This window comes from Gigantopelta aegis, chromosome 3 (genome assembly GCF_016097555.1).
Source record: "Gigantopelta aegis isolate Gae_Host chromosome 3, Gae_host_genome, whole genome shotgun sequence".
Classification (NCBI taxonomy): domain Eukaryota; kingdom Metazoa; phylum Mollusca; class Gastropoda; order Neomphalida; family Peltospiridae; genus Gigantopelta; species Gigantopelta aegis.
In genome coordinates, this window is record NC_054701.1 from 28,244,226 (window position 1) to 28,266,900 (window position 22,675).

The window sequence follows — 22,675 nt, forward strand, 5'->3', positions numbered from 1 at the left end:
TGTCGATGTAATCTTGACTGACCCTAGGAACATATCTGATGTGTGGGAGGAACACAATTTCTACTGGGGGTGGGGTGGGGCACATGCTGGATTTTTACCCCACCCCAATGCTTTTAAAATTAAAATTCGTACATTTTCTTTCTCAAGTTGTCCACCCTGTTTAATGGGAACAGACAGCTCATTACATTATTTTATTTTAATTAGTTCAAGGGACTCAGTTAATAATTGTAAGCATGGAAATAAATTGAAATGAATGGATTAATAAAGGTGAACTCTGTGGTCCTGTGAATAAACTGCAGGATTATCATGACGGTTATTTGTTAAGACCACCTAATGTTAAATTTTTATTTAAATTAAAACAAATTAATATAAATTCCAAAATATCTCTCTAATAGTTTGTGAAGACTTCCTTAGAGAATCAAAATAGTGCCAAATTTTAGAACAATCTGATGAAAATTCTAGAAGATAGACTTTTAATTTTTCAATGTTAAATTTCCAATTAAGATTTAAGATTTTAAAATTTAATAAAAATTTATAAAATTTCCAAATATCGCTCTATATTACTGATAGTGTGCAAAAGTCTTGTATACTATCAGCAAAGTAACATTTAGCATACTCGTACCATACCTCAAAGTGATACGGATGTTTGCCTCAGTGAGAGGTGGGGTTTGAAAAGTATGCAGTTATACATATTTATTGCACTTTTTCAATTGGGAAAATACCTAAGTGTGGTACAATTGGTATTAATGTTAAATATTTCTTCTTCTTTTTTTTCATTTTGTTTCTCTAATAATTATACTAATTATAAGTTTAACTTATGTATTAGATACTAATGTGACATCTTTTTAAGTCTAGTTTACTTCCAAGACTTATGCATCAAGGCAAAAGACCAAAGACAACTGTATATTAATACAAACAGACAAAAACAAATTATCATCTTATCTTCATGTAATTTTGTTAATGAAAATATTTTACAGCAAACAATACAACCATGATGCAAGCATGATAATAATGGTGGACATCTGCAGAATAACAACATGGCTGTATGTGTAACATACAGAATTGCAGATGTTTTTACACGATGACCACAATTTATTTATATACAAAATTTTCAGTTAAAACATGTATATGAAAAAACGTAAGCTACCATAAGAATATTAGTAAAATGCATCTGTTTCATCAACTAACAATGTTTCTGTACATTGTAAAAAAAAAAATGTACAACTGTATGTACAAGTTATATATCATGATCTTTTATGAACAGCACTTTGATGTACGTATAGATACACTTTTTAAGACTTAATACTTACAGTATGTACACATTGAAGAATTATATGTATTGATACATATAACTGTTGTAAATACTGTAATTGTAAATCCAAATCAGATACTGCAAATCATGGAACATCAGAATTGAATACAGTTTAAGTGATATTGCGTGAAATAATGTTTTTTCTCCAAATAAACTATGAAAGAAAAATAACAAAATCTGGTGGGGAAATGAAAATCACAGAGTAAATCCAGTAGCTTTTACAACTATAAAAATGGATGCTATTATTTTAAATTCTTTGTTGTAATATATTCCATGTGTAAACAATCAATTCTAGTTCACTGTTCACAATTTCTCTCTCGTCTTGTTTAAATCATCAAATGATACATTAGAATGGCAAAGTGACGATGGCTTGCATGCCATATGCTGAGGAGTGAAACATAATGAACCATGCAACTGCTAGACAGTTTTGCAAACAGTAGGTAAGGGGCATTATTCCATCACCCGATTCCTTCATTTTAATTTGTTTTAAATTATATTCCATTTTATTTAGAGAATATTACAAAATTACAATATTTCCCTTAGTAGCTTAAAACTGTTTTAAACAGGTTTCATTATATTTTTTAACAAAATTCTATGTTGCTCTGGTATCACATTTTTAGAAGACAGAAATGTGCATTTTAAATATTACTTGGGGAACTTGTATACCAAATACTAAAAAAATCCCTGAAAGGATTTGAAAGCTATAAGCAATTATAAGCCTCACTTAAAATGCTTATAACTCACTTCAGAATGACCTAGATCTGAGTCATTTGCATTGGCTCAAGAGATGTGCTGTTGAAATACTCACTAAAGGTGCTAAACACTCATACCAAATATGAAAGCAATCTTTAAAATAATTACAAATAAAAAAAAAAAAGGAAAAAAAGTTTGTTTTGTTTAACGACACCACTGCAAATTAAAAAGCAATTGGAAAACCAGAATAGTTCCAAATAACCATGACCTTGTCTTGACATCACAGTTATGGTACTAAATAAAATATGAAGATTTGTCTATTATTGTATCAAAATATTGCAATGTAAAAATATATTTCTGAACTAATTTCTTTTATCATTCATTGTAATTCATCTACTAAAATTTACATTAGCGTGCCAGAAATTAATTAAACATCTAAATTAAGAAGACATCACTTTGTTTTAAAGACCTATACATATATATTTTTGAATTAAAAATACCTTTCAGTTAACTTCATTCTAAACAAAGAAATATAGTAAATCATAATCAATGCTCTGTACAATACCAACATCACTTCTATAATACCATTACATAACATACAGATGACTGCAAAAAGATTTTTAAAAATTGCAGAAAAGTTTCTGGACTTGTGAAAAAAACACCCCAACCAAACCTCGAAAAACAAAATATGTTCATCCTTAGTCCAGGCAAACCAAAACACGGAACATGAACCTAGGCAAGGAAGCAATCACCAAAGCAAACAATAAAAACTATTACACCGTACAATTAAATGTGAAACATGGCATGGACTACTATTCATGGATGTAACATTTATTATGTCAAAAAGCAGCAGTTGTTTAACGGATATCCCAAAGCAGATTCTGAATTATCATATCAAGACTGAAGAATTACAATAATCACATATACATTATGTGCGCATTATTTAATCTGAAGAACACCAAAGGTTTTATGACAAGATTCTCCTAATGAGGGTATTCAAGAATACATCATAACAGTAACTGTGATATTAACTGAAACGAGAGCACATTTTAAACCTTTCAGCCCCTCACCACCATTTATTAGGTTACCAAATATACATTATATATATTAAACACCAAAACAAATTTATGCCAATCAGGGTTTTGCTTAATTTGTAATTACAATAGGTTTACTGTGTTACAAATGGTCAATTCTCTGAAATGATCCAAGCTGTAATTCTCCTGTATTTCAGTGTGTGTTAATCCTTTCTTAAACTAAATTTAATGTTACAACTACAAATTATATTTGCATTTCTTTTGTCATTCACTATATTTCTATTCATGCTTTCTATTAATAAGTGATGTCACTGTCACAAATATTTCTGAGTTGTAAACTCCTACTTACAACTGGTTTGCATTCAAGTGCACTTGTAAGAAAATATGTTCCAATTCCCATAACATAATAATCAACAATGTATCTTTACAAATTTAGCTACTTTACAAATTTAGCTACTTTCATTAAAAAAAAAGGTATCTTTTTTTTAAATTGAAATGCAATCTTGCTACACCTCCAATAAAATTCTATAATCTGTTTTATTAACTCAAATGTTTGAAATTTTGTTAAATTATATATTACCTCATTTTCCCAAAAAGTATTAAAATAGTCTCCCACCATTTTTGCACCGATCGATCATCTTCGATCGAACATTTAAGATATATATCCTTTATTTTAATCACCAATTGGAGTTCAGAAAACATTTCATCACCATTTTGTTTCTAAATTCAAAAGATGAAAGTGACTAGATTAACTTTTTCCTTCTGATTTTACAGTTGGAAATTCAAGCTTCAGAGCATTTCAGGTGTTATTTTTAAGATTGAAGTTGTCGAAATGGTAATCATGTGCACACTCAAATGCAGCATCAGACATATACTGACTAAATATATCTATATTTAAAATAATAGGCAGTGATTTTTTCTTTGCTGAATTCATATACGCACCAACAGCCGATTCTTTTTCTAAAGCAATGGCAATATTATCCCATAATGTGAATGTCACACACACACAGAGAGAGAGAGAGAGAGAGAGAGAGAGAGAGAGAGAGAGAGAGAGAGAGAGAGAGAGAGAGAGAGAGAGAGAGAGACACACACACAGACAGACAGAGAAACAGAGGGAGGGAGGACCAGGGGGATAAAGAAGATAGTTATTATAAACAGGCAACATTAATAGCACACAAACCCTAGTGTTCTTATAATGCCATTTACAATATCCTTTACAGTAGGTTAAACTAATTTATTAAATTTATTTTTATATTTAACAACTTTGTTTTCAATAAATCAAAAATCAGACCCATGTTTTTGACAATTATGACAATAGGTAAAAGACTGGTTGTGTCATTTTGCTAACACTACCGGAAATTATTGTTTCTGTGAAAGCCGAATGCCTACTTTACACTCTCAAAAACATTTAGTTACAAGGCACAGTAATATTAAAAGACATTATTAATACTTGTGGATTAAAGTACACCGCACTGTTTAGTTAAAACAAATTTAAATGATGTGGAGTCATTTGGCAAATCATGAAATAAGAACCGAATTTAAATCTGATAAATATACATTGCATAACAAATTTACCAAAAACGCTAATTTAATTATCAGCATATTCAACAAGCCTCAGGTTAAAACAAATTGAATATGACCAAAACATTATAAATAAAAATTTACCAAATTGCCAAAAATATTTTGTGTCTAGATTAACCGGACTGATGCACTATAACATTTAAAAAGAAGATCGACTGAAATTATAATGGGACTGATCCACTGTAATAATTAATACTTTTATATGTTGAATCTGTTAGGAATGCTACACAGATTAAGATTCTGTCATTGGAATACATGTATATAAAAACTGATCCACCAACACAAACTGCAGATTTAAAATTATATAATCTATTAATTAATACCCAAATAAACATTTTAAATTTATTATATGTTGTTGGGAGTCTATTGGTTACACAGAGATTAATATTTTTCTTTGCAATCCATGGAAATAAATCAGCAAAATAAAGCAATAAATGCATGGTAAGCAAAATAACCACACAGATTCTGTTTGAAGAATCCATTCTAGGATATATCAACCAAAGCATACTGCAGTTATGTGAAGTCAATTTGTCAACACATAGATTAACAATCTGTCTAATGAATCTGTAGGAATATATAAACCAACATATACTGTAACATTTCCTATGACAAAATCCAGCTAAAGATATCTGTTGAACCTATGAGATGACTGTTGCTATACGAAGTCCATTTTATCACACACCACTTAAGAATCTGTTTAAATCTGCGTGAATATGTCAACCAACATATACAGAGTGAACTGGGTTATTCACAGATGAAGATGAAGAGCGAACTGTTTAATTGAGAGTACCACGACACCCGTGAGCCATGCAAAGACAAGGGATCTTCTCATCCTCAATGGGGAACTTATAGTCATAGGTTATCTCTTCATTCACATCAATGTCTCTCTTTGAATATATCACTATCTTCTTCAAACCCTCCACGGATATAATTTTCGCATAGCAGTTTGGCTGAAAGAGATGCACACAAAAATGTTTAACAATTATTTTTAAAAGAAATAAAATATTAAATACTAATTTTATAATGAAGTGAAAAAGAAATAATACATCAACTGATTTTGTTATGTTACTCTGATAAAAAAAAACCCCAACAGCAAGACATCTTTCATATGCACTTTCTCATATGGGGGACATGACTTAACACACATTTTGATACATGTATCAATTAATAACTGATCACAAATCATAAATTAACATAAAACAACAAAAAGAATCTACGCAAATCCTTCAAATATTTTTAGTAATACAAACTGAACTCTTAAATTTGATGACACACAAAGGGAGATAATTTTCAAAAGAATTGTTTTCACACACTACAACAGACAGATAAAGATACAAGCAAATGGATCAAATTTAATATGCAAACACAAATCCTTACATAATTTTTGTTTTCTACAAAAAGTAGATGAAGAAAATAAGGACATAACAACTATACTCACATTACAACTATGATTGATGAATCTGGCTAAATTGCCAGTCTTGGTGGCATCGATAATCGTTTCACCATCGACTCGGAAAAGATAGCTGCTGCCAATGCCTGTGTTTTCGTACTTCTTTTCCCTGAGATCAGCGACCGACTGTCGTACCATTTGGCCACAATATTCTATTACCATCTCATCAGCTGCGATTGGTTCCAGTGCAAAGAGACCCCAGTCGTGAATAGAACTCTTAGCAAATCTCAGCTGCTTCTTACGGAACTAAAATACAACATATTGAGATATTTTATTTCTTGCATTAAGAATGTTTCCTCTATTAAAGTCAAATACAAAAACTAAGTTGTGTAAACTGAAATTATATTCCCCAAAATTAGCATACAAATGCCTTTTCTTCGCATCTTTGATTAATACAATTCTGTCATAACAGATGAAAAGAGAGATTTCCCCCCCCTTTTTATATTAATATAATTTGCAATTTTTTGTAATGATGCAATAGCAAGACATATTACAAAATCAGATTTTCAGCTCTTTCGAGTCCTGGACAATAAACAAAACAGTCATGACCATATTAATATTATAAATTAAAATCAAGCACACAAAAATCACTTTAACTTCATTTTGTAGAAGACATATTACATAATCACAATAGAAGATATACCACAAAATTTTCAATTATCTTGAGTGCCAAACAAAACAGTAATAACCATGTTAATTATGTAAATCAAATTTAATGTCAAATCTTGCATTAGAAAATTGTACCTTGAGTTGATTAAATTTGAGTAATTCTCCAATCTCGGGCAGGTCTGAGAGAGCCGTCTGCAACCTTCTGTTCTCATTCCTCGCATCTCGAGATGATACAACATTTTTCTTTGCTTGCTCAGCCTGAAATAAAGGAAAACCTCAGTCTGGTTAAATATCAATAATATGTTCAAATTAAAAGATTTAATTACACTCCAGTATAATATCTAAATATGAAAATGACAAAAACATTGTCTAGAGTTGTTCTTAAATTGAGGGGCATATCCCCAACATTAAAAAAAAGAAAGAAATGTTTTATTTAACGACGCACTCAACACATTTTATTTACGGTTATATGGCATCAGACATATATATGGTTAAGGACCACACAGATATTAACAGAGGAAACTCGCTGTCGCCACTTCATGGGCTACTCTTTCGATTAGCAGCAAGGGATCTTTTATATGCACCATCCCACAGACAGGGTAGTACATACCACGGCCTTTGAAATGCCACTGGGCTACGTCCCGCCCCTATCCCCAACATGTGCAAGATATTATTTGTTTTGCTATGAATGTGGCACAAAGTACCAGAGAAAATACTGGCAATAAAGACTTTCTTTACAAAATAAAGTTTTGCAGTTATCCTTTAAAATACTGCAGATGAGATATCTCACCTGACGCCGACACTGTATACATTCACAAATTTTCTGCAATTTCGCACGTAACACTGGGTGGAAATAATAACAAAAAGACCAGGTAATAGCTTTAATAACTATTTACTCTTGTTTTTCTGACAACAATCTCGCCTGATTGATTTCAACAATTTAAAATATTGTAAAAATTTAAACACACACACACACTTAATCCTTTCACACATGAACATTATTTTATGTATTTATTAACTTTTTAAGTGAAAATATGTGAGCAATGGTTAAGGAATGTGAAAAAAATAACTTCAATCAGAGTTTTTCATTAACTGGCAGCATCAGTCTTTAATATGACCTTTGCCACATATTTAATTACGTCTAAAATTCATTAAAAATAATAAAAATGATCTAGCAATGCATATCATTATTCAAATTATCATGACTTACGATTGTTTTATTGATGCTTTCGATGACTTTTTGCTGAAGTGTAACATTGCGTGCATGCAACAAGTAAGCTGCCTTCTCTTGCATGGTGAGTTTATAGTAACCTTCAGTTCTTGAACAACCTGAGTAACAAATTCAAACAAACCAATTAACAAAACAGCATATTGGCATAAATGAAAATGATAACTCTGAAAAAATGGAAAAGATATACATATATATATATATATATATATATATATATATATATATATATAATACATAATGACAGCTAGGTACAATTTATATGTAAACTATAGTTATTTATTTACTTCAACACTTGGTCAAGAGAGAGAGAGAAAACGTGCCACTGCTCATAATCTATTCCAAATGAACAAATAGCAAGGACTAGTTAAAGTTAGCATAGACACTTGACATTAAGTAGACATCCTGATAGCCAATAGTCTTCATGGATACAGAAATTATTTTTTCCAACAGATTGCCTGAACATTGGATGTCAAATTAGATAGAGCCTACTTGCTTTTGGGTTTTTTTTTAAATTAAAAGTTATGAAAGTCTAAATGAAATGCAATTCAACACGCAATACATGCCAATTCCACATTTTAGAGTTAGCAGAGGTGGTGTACTGATATATTACTGGGATTTCCCATATTTAAGACCCAGGCTTAATTACAGAAAATATCACCTTGGAGAAGATAAAGTTTTATCTGAAATTAGGCCCAAAGCTTAAATTAGGAAGTTAAACATTTTTGGAAAAAAGCATACATGTATTCTAGCCACTTGTTTCATAGTCGAGGAGAGAGCTCCCAATGCCAATGAGTATAATTATTATTAATATTTAATGGATACATGACATTTATTTCCTGTGTAATCTGTGCTTAAAATTAGCTACGGATTCCTGGCAATGCGAGGACATTACTACAACTTTCTTATTATCGACTTATGTAAACATTATATTTATTAAATGTAAAGATACCGAAATTTAGACATTTCAAAATGCTATAATAGTAATAAAGCTTTTTTAATTCTAGTACATTTAAAATTTGTCGCTACAAAGCTTCTTCTATTCTTAATAGTAAAAAAAGATATGATTTTTGTTACCTAGGGAGATTCCTATTGAAAAATATTATCCGAATTTAAGCCCATGTGCTTAAATAAGGTAAAATGTCCTGCTTTTAAGCTCATGGGCTTCATTTTGGGTGGACTTAAGTATGGGAAATCCTGTTAATACAATGTGCAATAAAGTTGATGTAAAAATGTGATCTATGCCCATTAAGCAGAATGTTAAAACTGTACTTTGTGTGATATACCCTGTAATGTGGCAGCAAAATAATGTTTTCCCTCAAAATGACGTATACGGATTTATATATTTTTGGAAAGGAACTCTTCTAATGGATATGCATGGTTTCTATTTATGGGTCTATTACAGGAATTGAATTCCTGCTCAAAGTCAAGCCCTAATAACGATATTGTTACTGAAAAAGTAAAAACTATATCTTTCACCACTGACAAGACCAGAAAATGGCTGTGTCAATCTATACAATTCAATACCTGTTTTGTGCGTCTTGTATTGCAAATCTTCCACTTTTCTCCTTTTCCGAGATGGAGCTGGATCTGGAATATTCGTGACCGGATGGTCCACCCACAAAATGTCATTCAGCCAATAAAACATTGGATCATCTGACTGCATCAGTTCATCGTAAGTCCGTTTTAAATAACCAACATCTTCATTATCAATACCATTATGGTACATTCCAAAAAATGTCTGTCTTTCCTCTTGGAATGACCTTGGACTAAAGTTAACTTTAGGTTTAGGTGGTGGTAATAAATTAGCTAATTCACGACTGCCACGTTCTGTTGACCTATTTAACGTGTGCGTAATGTCCGTTAACGTTTCTTCCTTATTTTTCCGTTTGGTGTACTTTCTTTTGGGTTTTTCCTTAACTTTGTCTTTTGTGCTTGTAGCAGAATCAGACATTCCTGACTCCGTACTTTCACGATGCTTTGCTTTGTTAGTCCTTATTACACCTTTCTTAGCACTATCTTGCAATTCACTTTCAGAAAGTTCGAATTTAGCACGTGGCATACAGTAATTATGGTCCATCCAGATTTCGTGCGGCATGCCACCTGACTCCTCATCTGCCGAGGCAGTGGCATCAGAGTCCCCAGCACTTTTGTCCAGAACGGGTGGAACGGCAAAATAATCATGTTCCGCTATTGCTGGATTCACATATGGTTTTCTTTCATCGTCTTTTTGCAATGAGAGTTCTTCTTCGTTGCCAACTGGAGGGGGAACATGATCCTCAGAAACCTCACTTTCTGAAGTCTTAACCTCACGTAATATTTTCTTATCCTTTATTGTTTTTCGAATAAGATCCACAAGTTCGGGTGCCATAGAAGACGGCAGAATCTTTTTCTTTTTCTCCTTTGTGGGAGACTGAGAATCCGAAGTCTCAGAAGAATTTGCTGTTTCCGACTCTTCCTTCAGTTCTGCTTCGGTGTCTTTATCAAGACATGTTATCTCCGAGTCGCTCTTGACCTCTGCAACACTCGTGTCCTGAGTTTCGTCAGTTTCAATATCAACCTCTTCATTCTCATCCTCCATCGCTTCCTCCGTGATGGGAGACAATGGCTTGGCATCTTCCTTTCTTTTGGCAATGTCTGCATCGCTACAAAAACAAAATTACATTTCTGAGATACTGATGAAAAATCATTAAAAACCTTAATGAGTTAACTATTGTAGTGTTTTCCCTAGCTTGTTTTTGCATGGTGCGGCACCATGCCTCAATAGTCTAGTGCCATCTTGCCTTAATTAGCACCATGCTGCATTGAGATTAAAGAAGCCTTTTTCAGTAATTAATTCTAAAACTGCCTTTATAAAACACCAAAAAAGGTATTATTAATTAATAAATTATGCCTTTTATATCTTTTGCCATTCATTTATTAAAGCAAACACATAAATTACATTAATGTTTATTTCAATTAATTTGTTGTTTATTTTTAATGAAATACAAGTGCCCCGAAAATGGTGAAAATGCACCAAAAGTGTTTGGTCTACCATGCCTTGCCAAATTTCTAGGGAAATCACTACTATTGTGTATAGAAGATTAACATAATCTGGTTTTGAAATTTATGAAGTTAGTTCTTTTAATCCTAGAGGACAACTGACTATAATAAAGTCATTAATAATGTAGTATGTAATACAATTAACATACCTTTCCTCTATTTCAGCTTTAACTTTCGATTTACTTTCATCAACTTCAGCTTCCTCATCAATATCTCTAAAAAATAATTCAGAATAACACACATTATTGAACAATTTCATATAAATAAAGATTTATTTTGTGAAATTGACGAATACAATAGCAAAAATGACATTTACAATATTTCACTAAGACATATTACTGGTAAGCAATTTTAACATGAACTGATCTGACCAGTAGTAGAACAGTACACCATGTACAAAAACATGAAATTAATCCAAAACTTTCTGACCCTGGTGCTTACAAAACTTTTAGAGTCTAGACATACAAATTGTATGCATGTGAAGTCATTAAAGCCCGGTGCTAAATGTGAATACTTATGTAGTACTACCCTAAAATGGTTACTGGTAGAAAAGATTTAAAAAAACTTTCATCTCATCAATGGACTTCAACAAAAACAAGACATTTTTTTTACTATCTCATCAATAAAGGCTTACTTCTGCAGTGCTTCCAGTTCATCTTCATCAACCTCATCTTCCTCTTCGTCGTCGGATGACGACTCGTCACTTTCATCATCACTCTCTTCTTCTTCCTCATCCTCACTACTGTCCTCATTTTCATCTTCATCATCTAAAACAAACACTTTCCACTTACACACACTGGCACAATTTAAGGAAGGATTGGACTCAAATTACTTTAAGATTTGCATGTGGAATTATAATATCGTTACAGATATTAGAAAGCAATAATAAAAATTGCATGTAGACGCGAAATATCACAGAATGTTCAAATAAGACATTTGCTTTACAAATATTGCATAAAGCAAGTTCAGTAAATGTTCACTTTCAACAGAACTGTTCATATTGATAACTTCCACCAACAAAGGGAGATAACTTTCAGAAATATATAAAATGTATGTTTGAGAGAAATCTAATACCTTGTTTAAATAATATTTATAGCAGAGAATTAGTCTAAATGCTAATTATACCATAGACCTGTTAGGATAAGAACTTCCACATACAAAGGGATATAACTTTCAGAAATCTATAAAATGTATGTGTGACAGAAATCTAATGCCTTGTTTAAATAATATTTGTAGCAAAGAATTAGTCTAAACGCTAATGCACAGAAAGTAAATAAGTGCTATTAACATATAAAACATCCAAATTCTGAGACACAATTAAAGTTAAAGTTTGTTTTGTTCAATGACATCACTAGAGAACTTCCAAGGCATATGCTCTTGTAAAAAAAGTATGTATTAATTATTTGTCACACCTGGTCAAACAAAATGATTGCAAACCTGATTGAGCCTTTTCTTCCTCTTCTTCAGATTCCTCTTCACTTTCACTCACCACCGGCTTTCTGTTGCGGGGCAAGCGGGGACTCTCATGATCTTAATAACACACAAACAAAATTACTACAGTGTAAGGAAAACTCCAAACTTAACACCTAGTTTGTACAAAAAAAGGCATACTACTAATTAAGCTAGTGAACAAAACAAATAATATGGTACACATGTATCAATTAAACAGCCACCCAAAGTGGTACCCATAGAGGCTACCTAAAACAGGTATCAGCTTCAATAAAGGTGGTTTGATATTTAGAATGTTCATACTAATTCTCAAGAGTTTATTATGAGACACTTGGCATACAGTGTTGTAGTTTCAATATTTCAATCAACTTTAAGTTAAAACTTACTGCTAAAATCTTTCTTATTAACTTTTTAAAATTAAGCCAAAATATTATATTTATTTAAATAGTAATGACAGACTCAATACTAAAATGGTGATTCAAATTACAGGAGGGCCAGAGTCTAAAAACATTTTGTTTAGCAATAATAATAGAATGGACTGGATCTCATAATGCTGTTACCATCCAGTTAATACAGTACTCATCAATGTACAAACTACAGCACTAACCTGATTGTACCCATCAATGTACAAACTACAGTACTAACCTGATTGTACCCATCAATGTACAAACTACAGCACTAACCTGATTGTACCCATCAATGTACAAACTACAGCACTAACCTGATTGTACCCATCAATGTACACACTACAGCACTAACCTGATTGTACCCATCAATGTACAAACTACAGCACTAACCTGAATGTACCCATCAATGTACACACTTCAGGACTAACCTGATTGTACCCATCAATGTACAAACTACAGTACTAACCTGATTGTACCCATCAATGTACAAACTACAGCACTAACCTGATTGTACCCATCAATGTACAAACTACAGCACTAACCTGATTATACCCATCAATGTACACACTTCAGGACTAACCTGATTGTACCCATCAATGTACAAACTACAGCACTAACCTGATTGTACCCATCAATGTACAAACTACAGCACTAACCTGATTGTACCCATCAATGTACACACTACAGCACTAACCTGATTGTACCCATCAATGTACAAACTACGGCACTAACCTGAATGTACCCATCAATGTACACACTTCAGGACTAACCTGATTGTACCCATCAATGTACAAACTACAGTACTAACCTGATTGTACCCATCAATGTACAAACTACAGCACTAACCTGATTGTACCCATCAATGTACAAACTACAGCACTAACCTGATTATACCCATCAATGTACACACTTCAGGAATAACCTGATTGTACCCATCAATGTACAAACTACAGTACTAACCTGATTGTACCCATCAATGTACAAACTACAGCACTAACCTGATTGTACCCATCAATGTACAAACTACAGCACTAACCTGATTATACCCATCAATGTACACACTACAGCACTAACCTGATTATACCCATCAATGTACACACTTCAGTACTAACCTGATTGTACCCATCAATGTACAAACTACAGCACTAACCTGATTATACCCATCAATGTACAAACTACAGCACTAACCTGATTATACCCATCAATGTACAAACTACAGTACTAACCTGATTCTGCTTCTTCATCTATCACCTTGGATTTGCTACTCTGGGATTCTCCCTCTTCTTCCTGAGGTGGAGTTGGGGCACGCATCTTTTTCTAGCATATAATGAGGAAAAAAGCTAAGTTATAGAGGAATATATGAACTGAAACCAAAAAGTAGTTGTTAACAATGTCAGGCGTAACTTCTGCTAAGAACAAACACAACTGATAAACTAAAATCTAAAAAATAATGTTATTGCTGATATGGAGTATTCATGTGTATCTAGACTCACTTGGTACCACTAAATATAACATCCATTGTTCTATAAAACAAACTGAAAAATTAAGAAAGGACATATTAAAAACATAAATAGAAATAACAAAAATATTATTTTTTTAAATTTCATAATAATAATTTTAAAAATGTAATACTTAAAACCTGAATTCAAACCTAATGTATGTTCCACATCCATTTAAATATCCAAGGCGTTATCTAAATTCCTTTCAAAAAATCAAACTATAAACACTAATCTGACAATTAGTTAATTGTTAATTTTTATTGATGAATGTAAATACAAACATTTTATATGGCCAAGAACAGTGTAAATTAAACACTTTTCCACAACATTAATTAAAATACTTAAAATTTCCGAACAATGACTAACACAATTGCTTTCAGGGTGAGCCTCAGCTTACAAACTAACCTTAAATGATGGCATCTTGGGCATTCCGCCTCGGAGACCTAAGAGTCCTCCAACCCCGAAACCTTGTCCGAAGCCCAATCCACTCTCCAAACCACCTTCACGACTCCATGGGTGGCGGCTCTCAAAAAGCGACGCTATCGTGGAACTCATGGCAGACTGCGGCTGACTGGTTGGTGCAGGTTTACTTGGGACACACTTTTCAGATTTGTCTTGAGATCCAAGTAACTTTGGTGGCTAAAAGAACAATATGTACCAAGAAAATTAATGACATTAATACAGAACATAACTGTATCAAGCATGCCGGTTTTAAAGGGCAAGATTATCACTGCATAATTATGTAGTGCAGGGTTCGACGTTAACTTTATTTATTACTAGACCAGTAGACTAGTATGTCTTAAAATTTACTAGACCTGACCTAATGTCAACTAGACCAAACTGCTGAATGACAAAATATACCTAAGCAGGGCTAATTCTTTTTCATATTTTTCTTTAGATTCTGCCTTACTCTTTCTTTTCTTGGACAAGTCAGTTTCAGATGGGTCTTTGTCAGTTGAAAACCCGTATTTAAACAGGTCAATTTTTTGTCTGCTCGAATACAACCATAACCACATGTAAATAATTCAAAAACGAAATCGATTGTCATATATTTGAAAAACACAAAAAATATTTATTCAAAGAACGTACTCTATTGTATGTTTTGCATTTTTATTACCTTATTCGATTTATTGGACAAAAAAATAATGTACCAAAGTATCAAGCAGAAACAATAATACTGTTTTTGCTGATAGTATTTACAACATAGATCTATGCACACTAAATTTAGCAAACGCACACTCTATATTCAACAAAGCTCTGTCGATTCCGGTATCAACGGAATCGACTAAGTTGTGACGAATGGCACCCTCTACAAACATTTCCATATCGGATCCGTCAGCGGTTAGCACCAGTCGGGATTGTTCAGTTATTCACTGCCTGCTGCATCATGTCTAATTATAGAACCTGGGATTTCCGTGTCGATAGTTTAATGGAAAATATTAATGTTTGTAGGATCACTGGATGGCAAATTAATTCACCGCTCATAAATTATCAACACGACCAGTCGGGCTACTCAGAAACACTTATGACTAGACCGAACCAGCTGTTTACTAGACAATGTCGTTCGGACATACCTTAGTGTCGAAGCCTGTAGTGATAAAATAAAGGTTAGTTATGGAATATTCCTGTACAATTCATTATTGTGAAGTAAAAAGCAAGTTCTATACAGCCCTCTACATTAAACCTTTCCATCTAGGAGCCAGATGGAGCCTACTTGTATTTTTATATAGATAGTATGAAATGTTTTAGTTGCCAAATGAAAAAAACTGTTGCATATGCAACAAAATCGGTCGCAATATAGAGGGCTGCTATGCTAAAGAAAATTAATTAAGGGTCAGTGGACTTTTTGTTAATTCTTTGCTAGGGTCATATTTTATGTCACCTAAAGAGGGAGATAGAGCTTAAAAACACTAACATTGGGGGTTGGGGTGGGATCAGGATATTTATATTTACAAAATACTTAACTGCAACATTTGACCCCCAAAAGATTCACTAGCCATCAGGTATGGCAATAGTAGTTATTTACTAGCCCCAACACTGAATATCACTCAACACTGAATATCACTCATGGGAGTGGTACTACCATAATCTAGAAGCCCTGTATTGGCCATTAATTAATTTTTTCTGTGTATAAAAACAGTATACCTTTCTTTTTTCCTCTTCCCTATCCCACCACTTTTCAAACGATTTGAATGCTGAACTTTCCACCATCTTTTTGCACAAATCTCTCTGTAAGATTTCTTTCAAATCTTTCACAAAGTTATTCAATGAGGAATTAAACAATTTGTCATCAATTTCCGGCACTTTTTCCTCTTCCTTAAAACCCATTTGATTACCATAGGCATTAACCATCTGTGCATTGACCATATCATTTTGGTACTGATTGCAAAAGGTTTGATTAAATGGATTAAGGCCAACGAAATTGTTGTAAGTTGGTGGATAGGCGCCCTGATTTACAAATCCACTTTGCCATGGGTTAACAATAGGCCCTTGATTAAACATAGACAGTGACTGTTGAAAAGAGTTTGTAAGTGATGACGGTTGGCTAGTCTTTGTTGGAATCTGCGAATTAACTTCCAGTTTTTCATCGCCGCTACTGATTGACGATATTGACATTTTATCATCGTCGTCGTCATCAACAGCGGTGGCAGCTGGGACATTGTTCGTTTCGGGCTGAACATTAGTTTTAGACATACTCTGCTTCAGGTCTTCTTGTGGATTGTATACTGGCGGGGCCGACTTGAATTTACTGTCATAACCAAAGCTCTGCTTATCAACATTATTCCACTCATCAGCAGGTGCTTGTGTGGGGGTCTGAACACTGGGTGTTTGAGATGGCCATGGCGACTCAGGCACCATAGGAGTCTGTGGCCATGGTGATTCAATGGGCGTCTGATGAACTAGATGACTGGAAGAAGCTCTCCAAGAAGGTGAATTCTTGTCAAGATCATAAGACGTTGGGGTCTGAGGAACCTGCTTCGAAGGAACTTGAGGAGACCTGTCCCAGGTGTTTGAACTGGGAGGAAGAAGGGAAGGTTCTTCGGATGGTTTTGGGGTCTGAGAATCGAGTTCTGCATCAGGGTCGTTTCCGGTGAGAAGAGACTGAATTCGGGACTCAAGGCTCAGAGACCGAGGTTCGTCATCTGGTTCTTCTACAGGTATCTTTGGCTTGGCTACTTTATTTCTGACCTTCGGTTTTTCCTTTTCCCAATCCCCGCTGTACTCTCTATCACGCAAACCATTATCCCGAACATAATCATGACCCCTATCATAGTTTCTGCCATGATTTGTTTCCCGACCACTGTCTCTATTATTATTATATCTATCCCTACCTCTGTCTTTATCATGGCCCCTATCCCAACCATGATCTTTCCCTTTATCTTTTGGTCGATTACTTATCCAATGATGCTTATCATTATGCCACCCTCTGTCCTTATATTCATTTGAACTGAAAGATCTTGAATTCTCCTGCTTGGACAAATCTCCATCTTTGAAGAATTTATCCTGATGTTCGTGTTCTTTACGGTGGAAGTCGGGATGGTTAGGCGGTGGACGGGTTGGATCAAACTTTGGAGGATTCATCTGCGTAAAACCACTATCATCGTAAGTAGGTCCAGTAGTGTTATGTTGGTTCCCGAAATTATTCATTCCATAGTTAAAGTCCTGAGAAACTGATTGGTGCGAGTTGTAATCGGGCTCGAACCGATTTCCAGCAGAATATGGTGTATGCTTAAACGAGTCTGGATAATGTCCGGATGATTTTCCACCAGAGTGGCCATGATCAGAATGAACAGAGGAAGGAGTTGGGCCAGAGTATCCACTTTCCGATATTGAGCCTGAGTAACCACTCTCAGATCGAGGCGTGAAATCGAAACTTGAGGTGCGTCGTCCAAAATCAAATTCATTGTCTCCAGGGTCGTAGGCTTCCCGCCTCAAACTGTTCTTCGCATTCTGTACTCCAGTTTCCTGACTAGAGGATTTCTGCAAATGATGCACGCGTCTCTCATTTAACATATCCTCAATCATCTTGGCTCTTTCTTTCCCTTAAAATAATTCAAAATGGTATGTAGTATTCATAGTTATACATTATTAATCATATCATATAATATACCAATCCATGTTATACACAGCTGCCAATGCAGAGGGACTCGTCAGATAAAACAACAGCCAATCAACAACAAAACATTTGCCAAAATCGCACTTAACTAAAACATATAACCTCAGATTAGCCATTCATTCTACTGCCCTTTGTATGTTAGGTGCACAATTGTGCTTACATGCCCAAGTGCACTTTAATTTCATCTCAGAAGTGGTTTTTATCGTCCATCTAAATACATAGCAACAGGACACCTACTGCTGGTTACAAGTTTGAGAAAAAGCTGTTTTAACTTTAGCTAGCACCTAAATATCATTATATTGTTTATGTGTGTTATTCAAAACTTGTCAAGTTTTTTTTTTAAAGCTTTTCTTTGGAACTCAAATCACTTGCCTGGTGATTAATCACACCAGATAAATTCAAACACGAAGGATTGATAGCACCATAAATTTGCTAACCAAACAATATGAGGTGTGCAATTTTTTATGGGGACTAGTAATTATTCTAGGCTACAAGTCTCCAAAGCCATTCAATTTTTACCGCTGCTGCCAAGATGTCACAGATTTCTCATGAAGTCATTCAAGTGTAGCAGTCATTAGAACACCAGATTTTTACATTTTATATTTAGTACCAATTAAAAATTCACTAGCAGGAACAGACAGACTAGCAACTAGATTCAACTTAAAAGGTTTGCATTAAGTGAGATCCTAAATTTGTAACATTCATCTTACCCATAGTATCTATGACCACCGTCATTATATTTCCCATTTTGGAAGTTTGGTTTAACTTCTCCGCACATGATTTGGCAGCTTTTGAAGAGGTAAATACAACCTAAAATCAAAATACATTTGAAAATTTTGATGCCAAAATAAATAAAACTTTTTAAAAATAAATTTCATAACATTAAGGAAGAGGTGTACAAAATTGAATTGGCACAAAATATATATACAGATTTTTTTTACAAACATTAATCATTTACTCACAAAAACATGCATCCTTCTACATTAACTTTTCCATCTAGGAGCTACATGGCGCCTACTTCTATTTTGCATATAGATAGTATGAAATGTTTTAGTTGCCAAAGAAAAAAATAGTCGAATATGACCAAATCGGTCAAAATGTCTACCATGATTGAATTAAATATCACCCCTTTTATTAAAATTGTTCAAAACATTATTATGGCGGTGAACATAGATTTTAAATCAACAGAAAAAATGATACAAGCTCCCCATCCCCCTAAAAAATTTATAACTTTAAAATATATTCAATTAAATAAAATAATGCTAAAAAATTACATAATGTACATACCTTTCCCACACCCATGTGTTTCTTGGTTTTTGGGTTGTAGTAAATCTTACACTCCTCCACCTTGCCAAAAGACTTGCACATGTTTTCCAGGAAGTCTTTATTGACATTGTCATTCAGATTGCTGAACGTTACTTCTTTGGCAGGAGGAGTTCCCACATAATAGCAATCATACTGCAATAAAAGAAAGCATACTTCAATATTGGTCTGATCTCTCAGTGTCTTATAATAATATACAAGGTAGTTCCAGAATTATTAAAAAAAAAAAGTTTTGAAGACTTAAATGTTTGTCTAATTTATAACGGTTTGGTGAAAAAACAAAAAGAAAAATACTATTTTAAAATCTATTCAATTGTTATAAATATGTGTGTGTATATATATATATGTGTATATATATATGTGTGTATATATATATATATATTAAACATGCAAGCAAGAAATATTTTAATAGTATAAATACTGAATTTACAGAAATCTACACGTTGAGACTTATGTCAGGTCATAGGGTTTTATGTGCACATTCAGAGCAAGCTGTTGTAGCATACACCTGTCATGGACACAGGTGTCAGCCTTTGCCAGCTCTTCTGACCAAGACAGGCTCATTAAGAATTTAGATTCTCACTAATAATGGCCCAAAATAAGACTAGTGAATTATTCAGGGCTGTCTGTACATTGCCAAATTAGACAATTGCTAATTTTTATACAAAGTGGCTACAACATTTACTCTTTGACGAACAAGATTTTCTTTAAATTAACAACCATTTAATAATTTTCAAGGAAAATTTCAAATTCTCTACAAAATTTGTTCCAGTGTGAGCCCTGATTATTGTACAACTTAATAACTTTTAAAACCAAAATTAAACCATTATTAAATTAAAATATTACAAAGAGTAACCTTAAATCTAGGAATTGGGAGGTCTGCTGGTTGTCTTCGAAACCAGCTCCTCTGAATCCGAGGTCTTGGATCTTTTACTTCAACAAGCTGATTATCCTGGGGGAAAAAAAAATTCATCAATCAGCTATACATACAAACTTAGAACTCCATTTCCACTGAAATAAAAAGATTAAAACAAAACCAATATTTAAAAAAAAAGCTTTACATGTATGTATGTATGCACGCATGCACGCACGTATGTACATTCAAGGGACTAATATATACTTTGGATGATCAACATACATACACATGTATGTGCATTAATAATACATATTAATCCCTTGAAATTAAATTTTGTACATAATGGATTCACACCCTAGAATAAACCCCATGACCTAATACACATCTTAAAGTAACAGAGATATGTAATACTACTATACAGAGTTATCTCTCACTACTCACTCTCCTGGTCAAACAGCTCCGACAAGCAACATGTGTTCATGCAGTACACTTAAACATTAATTCAGTAAGCACCTGACTTCAGGCACTGGTATTAGTATATAACCAATAAAAAAATTCTCATTAGCAGATATACCACTTGTGGTGCACGGACTGGCACAGGAAAAAACGCAAACACATAATAGCAGGCCTCTGAGAATTGAATATTTTCGTAAACTATTTCATAAATATTCAGGTAACCCTATTTCTTTTTGCATAACCCGTTATGTCCATATAAATAATGTCCAAAATTCAATGCGCGAATGGAAAATAGGTTACACTAAATTAGATTTGCGTAAACAACACACAAACTGAAATAGGCACACCGAGAAGATTTGACCCTACAACAGAAGCAACACAAGTGAGAGCTCTACCAACTTCTGTAGATCCCACCCCGAAGAGAATAAAAAGCAAACTCAAAGAAGACGGAGATAACAGAAGAAACTGAATATTTTCTAGGAAGACGATTAGAATGCCAAAATGAACACATAAAACAGGCAATAATTAATCATTAATGCCAAACAGGAACTTGTTTGTAGATGATTCTTCAAATACAATTCGGCCATATGCATTTTCACCTATTTACATTATATTTTATGTCATCTATATTAGTATATACCAAATTAGAGCAATTTAATTTATGATCCAGTCACAGAACCAACATGTTCTGCTGAAGTGTCACTTTAAGAGCAACACTGCCTGGAAGAGTTCATTGTGGAAATTATCACCATTACACTGATTACAGTGATTCCTGCTACACATTCAGTTCAGCTAGTGCAACAAGTTGACAAATACTTGACGACATATCTTTATGCCAAATTAGAAATCTATTGAAAGTTCCCATAGATAAAGAGCCAGGTTCTGTCATCCTTACCACTGGATTTATACCATCAAATCTATAAACTTTCTGCTGCTGACCCCTATGCAAAAAAGGGTCAACAATCAGCTTATAGTTTCTTCGTTTTTTGTCCATGGTCGTGACTGGGCATCTGTCATCAATTCCATTTACACCTGAAATACAACAAAAGGGACAGATTAAACATTTATGGCATATACAGGAATTAATATAATTCGCGAGTAATTTTTCACGGTTGTGAGTTAAACAAAAAGTTGACTTGCAGTGCCTCACATAAGAGGATTATTCCAATGGTGTTCCAGAACCACTATGATGAATTCAGAGTGTCAAAAGTCTCCATTTTGGTACAATAAACATTTATGAGTTATTGTCTATCTATTTCAGCATGCAATTACATTGCAAAATGATTTAACAATGAAATCAGTGATGAACTAAACAACACCAACAGTGTTGTATCATATCGCTGCTATCCCACAGTTCATTGCAAATAAAGCTAACTTCTTTATGTTGTGATGTTAGATACGTATAAAATATTATTTTAAAAGCCCCCTCATTATTAACTAAACTATGAACAATACATTGAAACATGAATCTTAAGAATGCTTTAATTGTGTAATAAACAATGTTATATAAATAATTGTTAATGTTAGCTTTGTATATGAGATGTTATGACCAAAACGATTGGTTGTTTGTTAGAACTATAAGCCAATCAAACATAATGTTTGTAATACATAGTTTATTT

The 22,675-nt window shown here is 33.5% G+C and overlaps 1 protein-coding gene across 1 annotated transcript; it reads right to left on the reverse strand.

Annotated features, from left to right (window-relative positions):
- Window positions 1-930: 930 nt before the first annotated feature.
- On the reverse strand, window positions 931-22,390 carry LOC121367826 (histone-lysine N-methyltransferase SETD1-like). Its single transcript, XM_041492214.1, has 16 exons — window positions 22,207-22,390; window positions 21,952-22,088; window positions 20,601-20,696; window positions 19,709-19,879; window positions 19,132-19,231; window positions 16,450-18,347; window positions 14,710-14,943; window positions 14,032-14,122; window positions 12,387-12,479; window positions 11,584-11,716; window positions 11,099-11,164; window positions 9,435-10,552; window positions 7,890-8,008; window positions 6,815-6,937; window positions 6,059-6,316; window positions 931-5,570 (listed from the first exon to the last, which is right to left on the reverse strand). Exons 2-16 carry the CDS (start codon window positions 22,048-22,050, stop codon window positions 5,397-5,399), a joined length of 4,773 nt encoding a protein of 1,590 aa, XP_041348148.1. The 5' UTR covers window positions 22,051-22,088; window positions 22,207-22,390; the 3' UTR covers window positions 931-5,396.
- Between the last annotated feature and the right edge of the window lie 285 nt (window positions 22,391-22,675).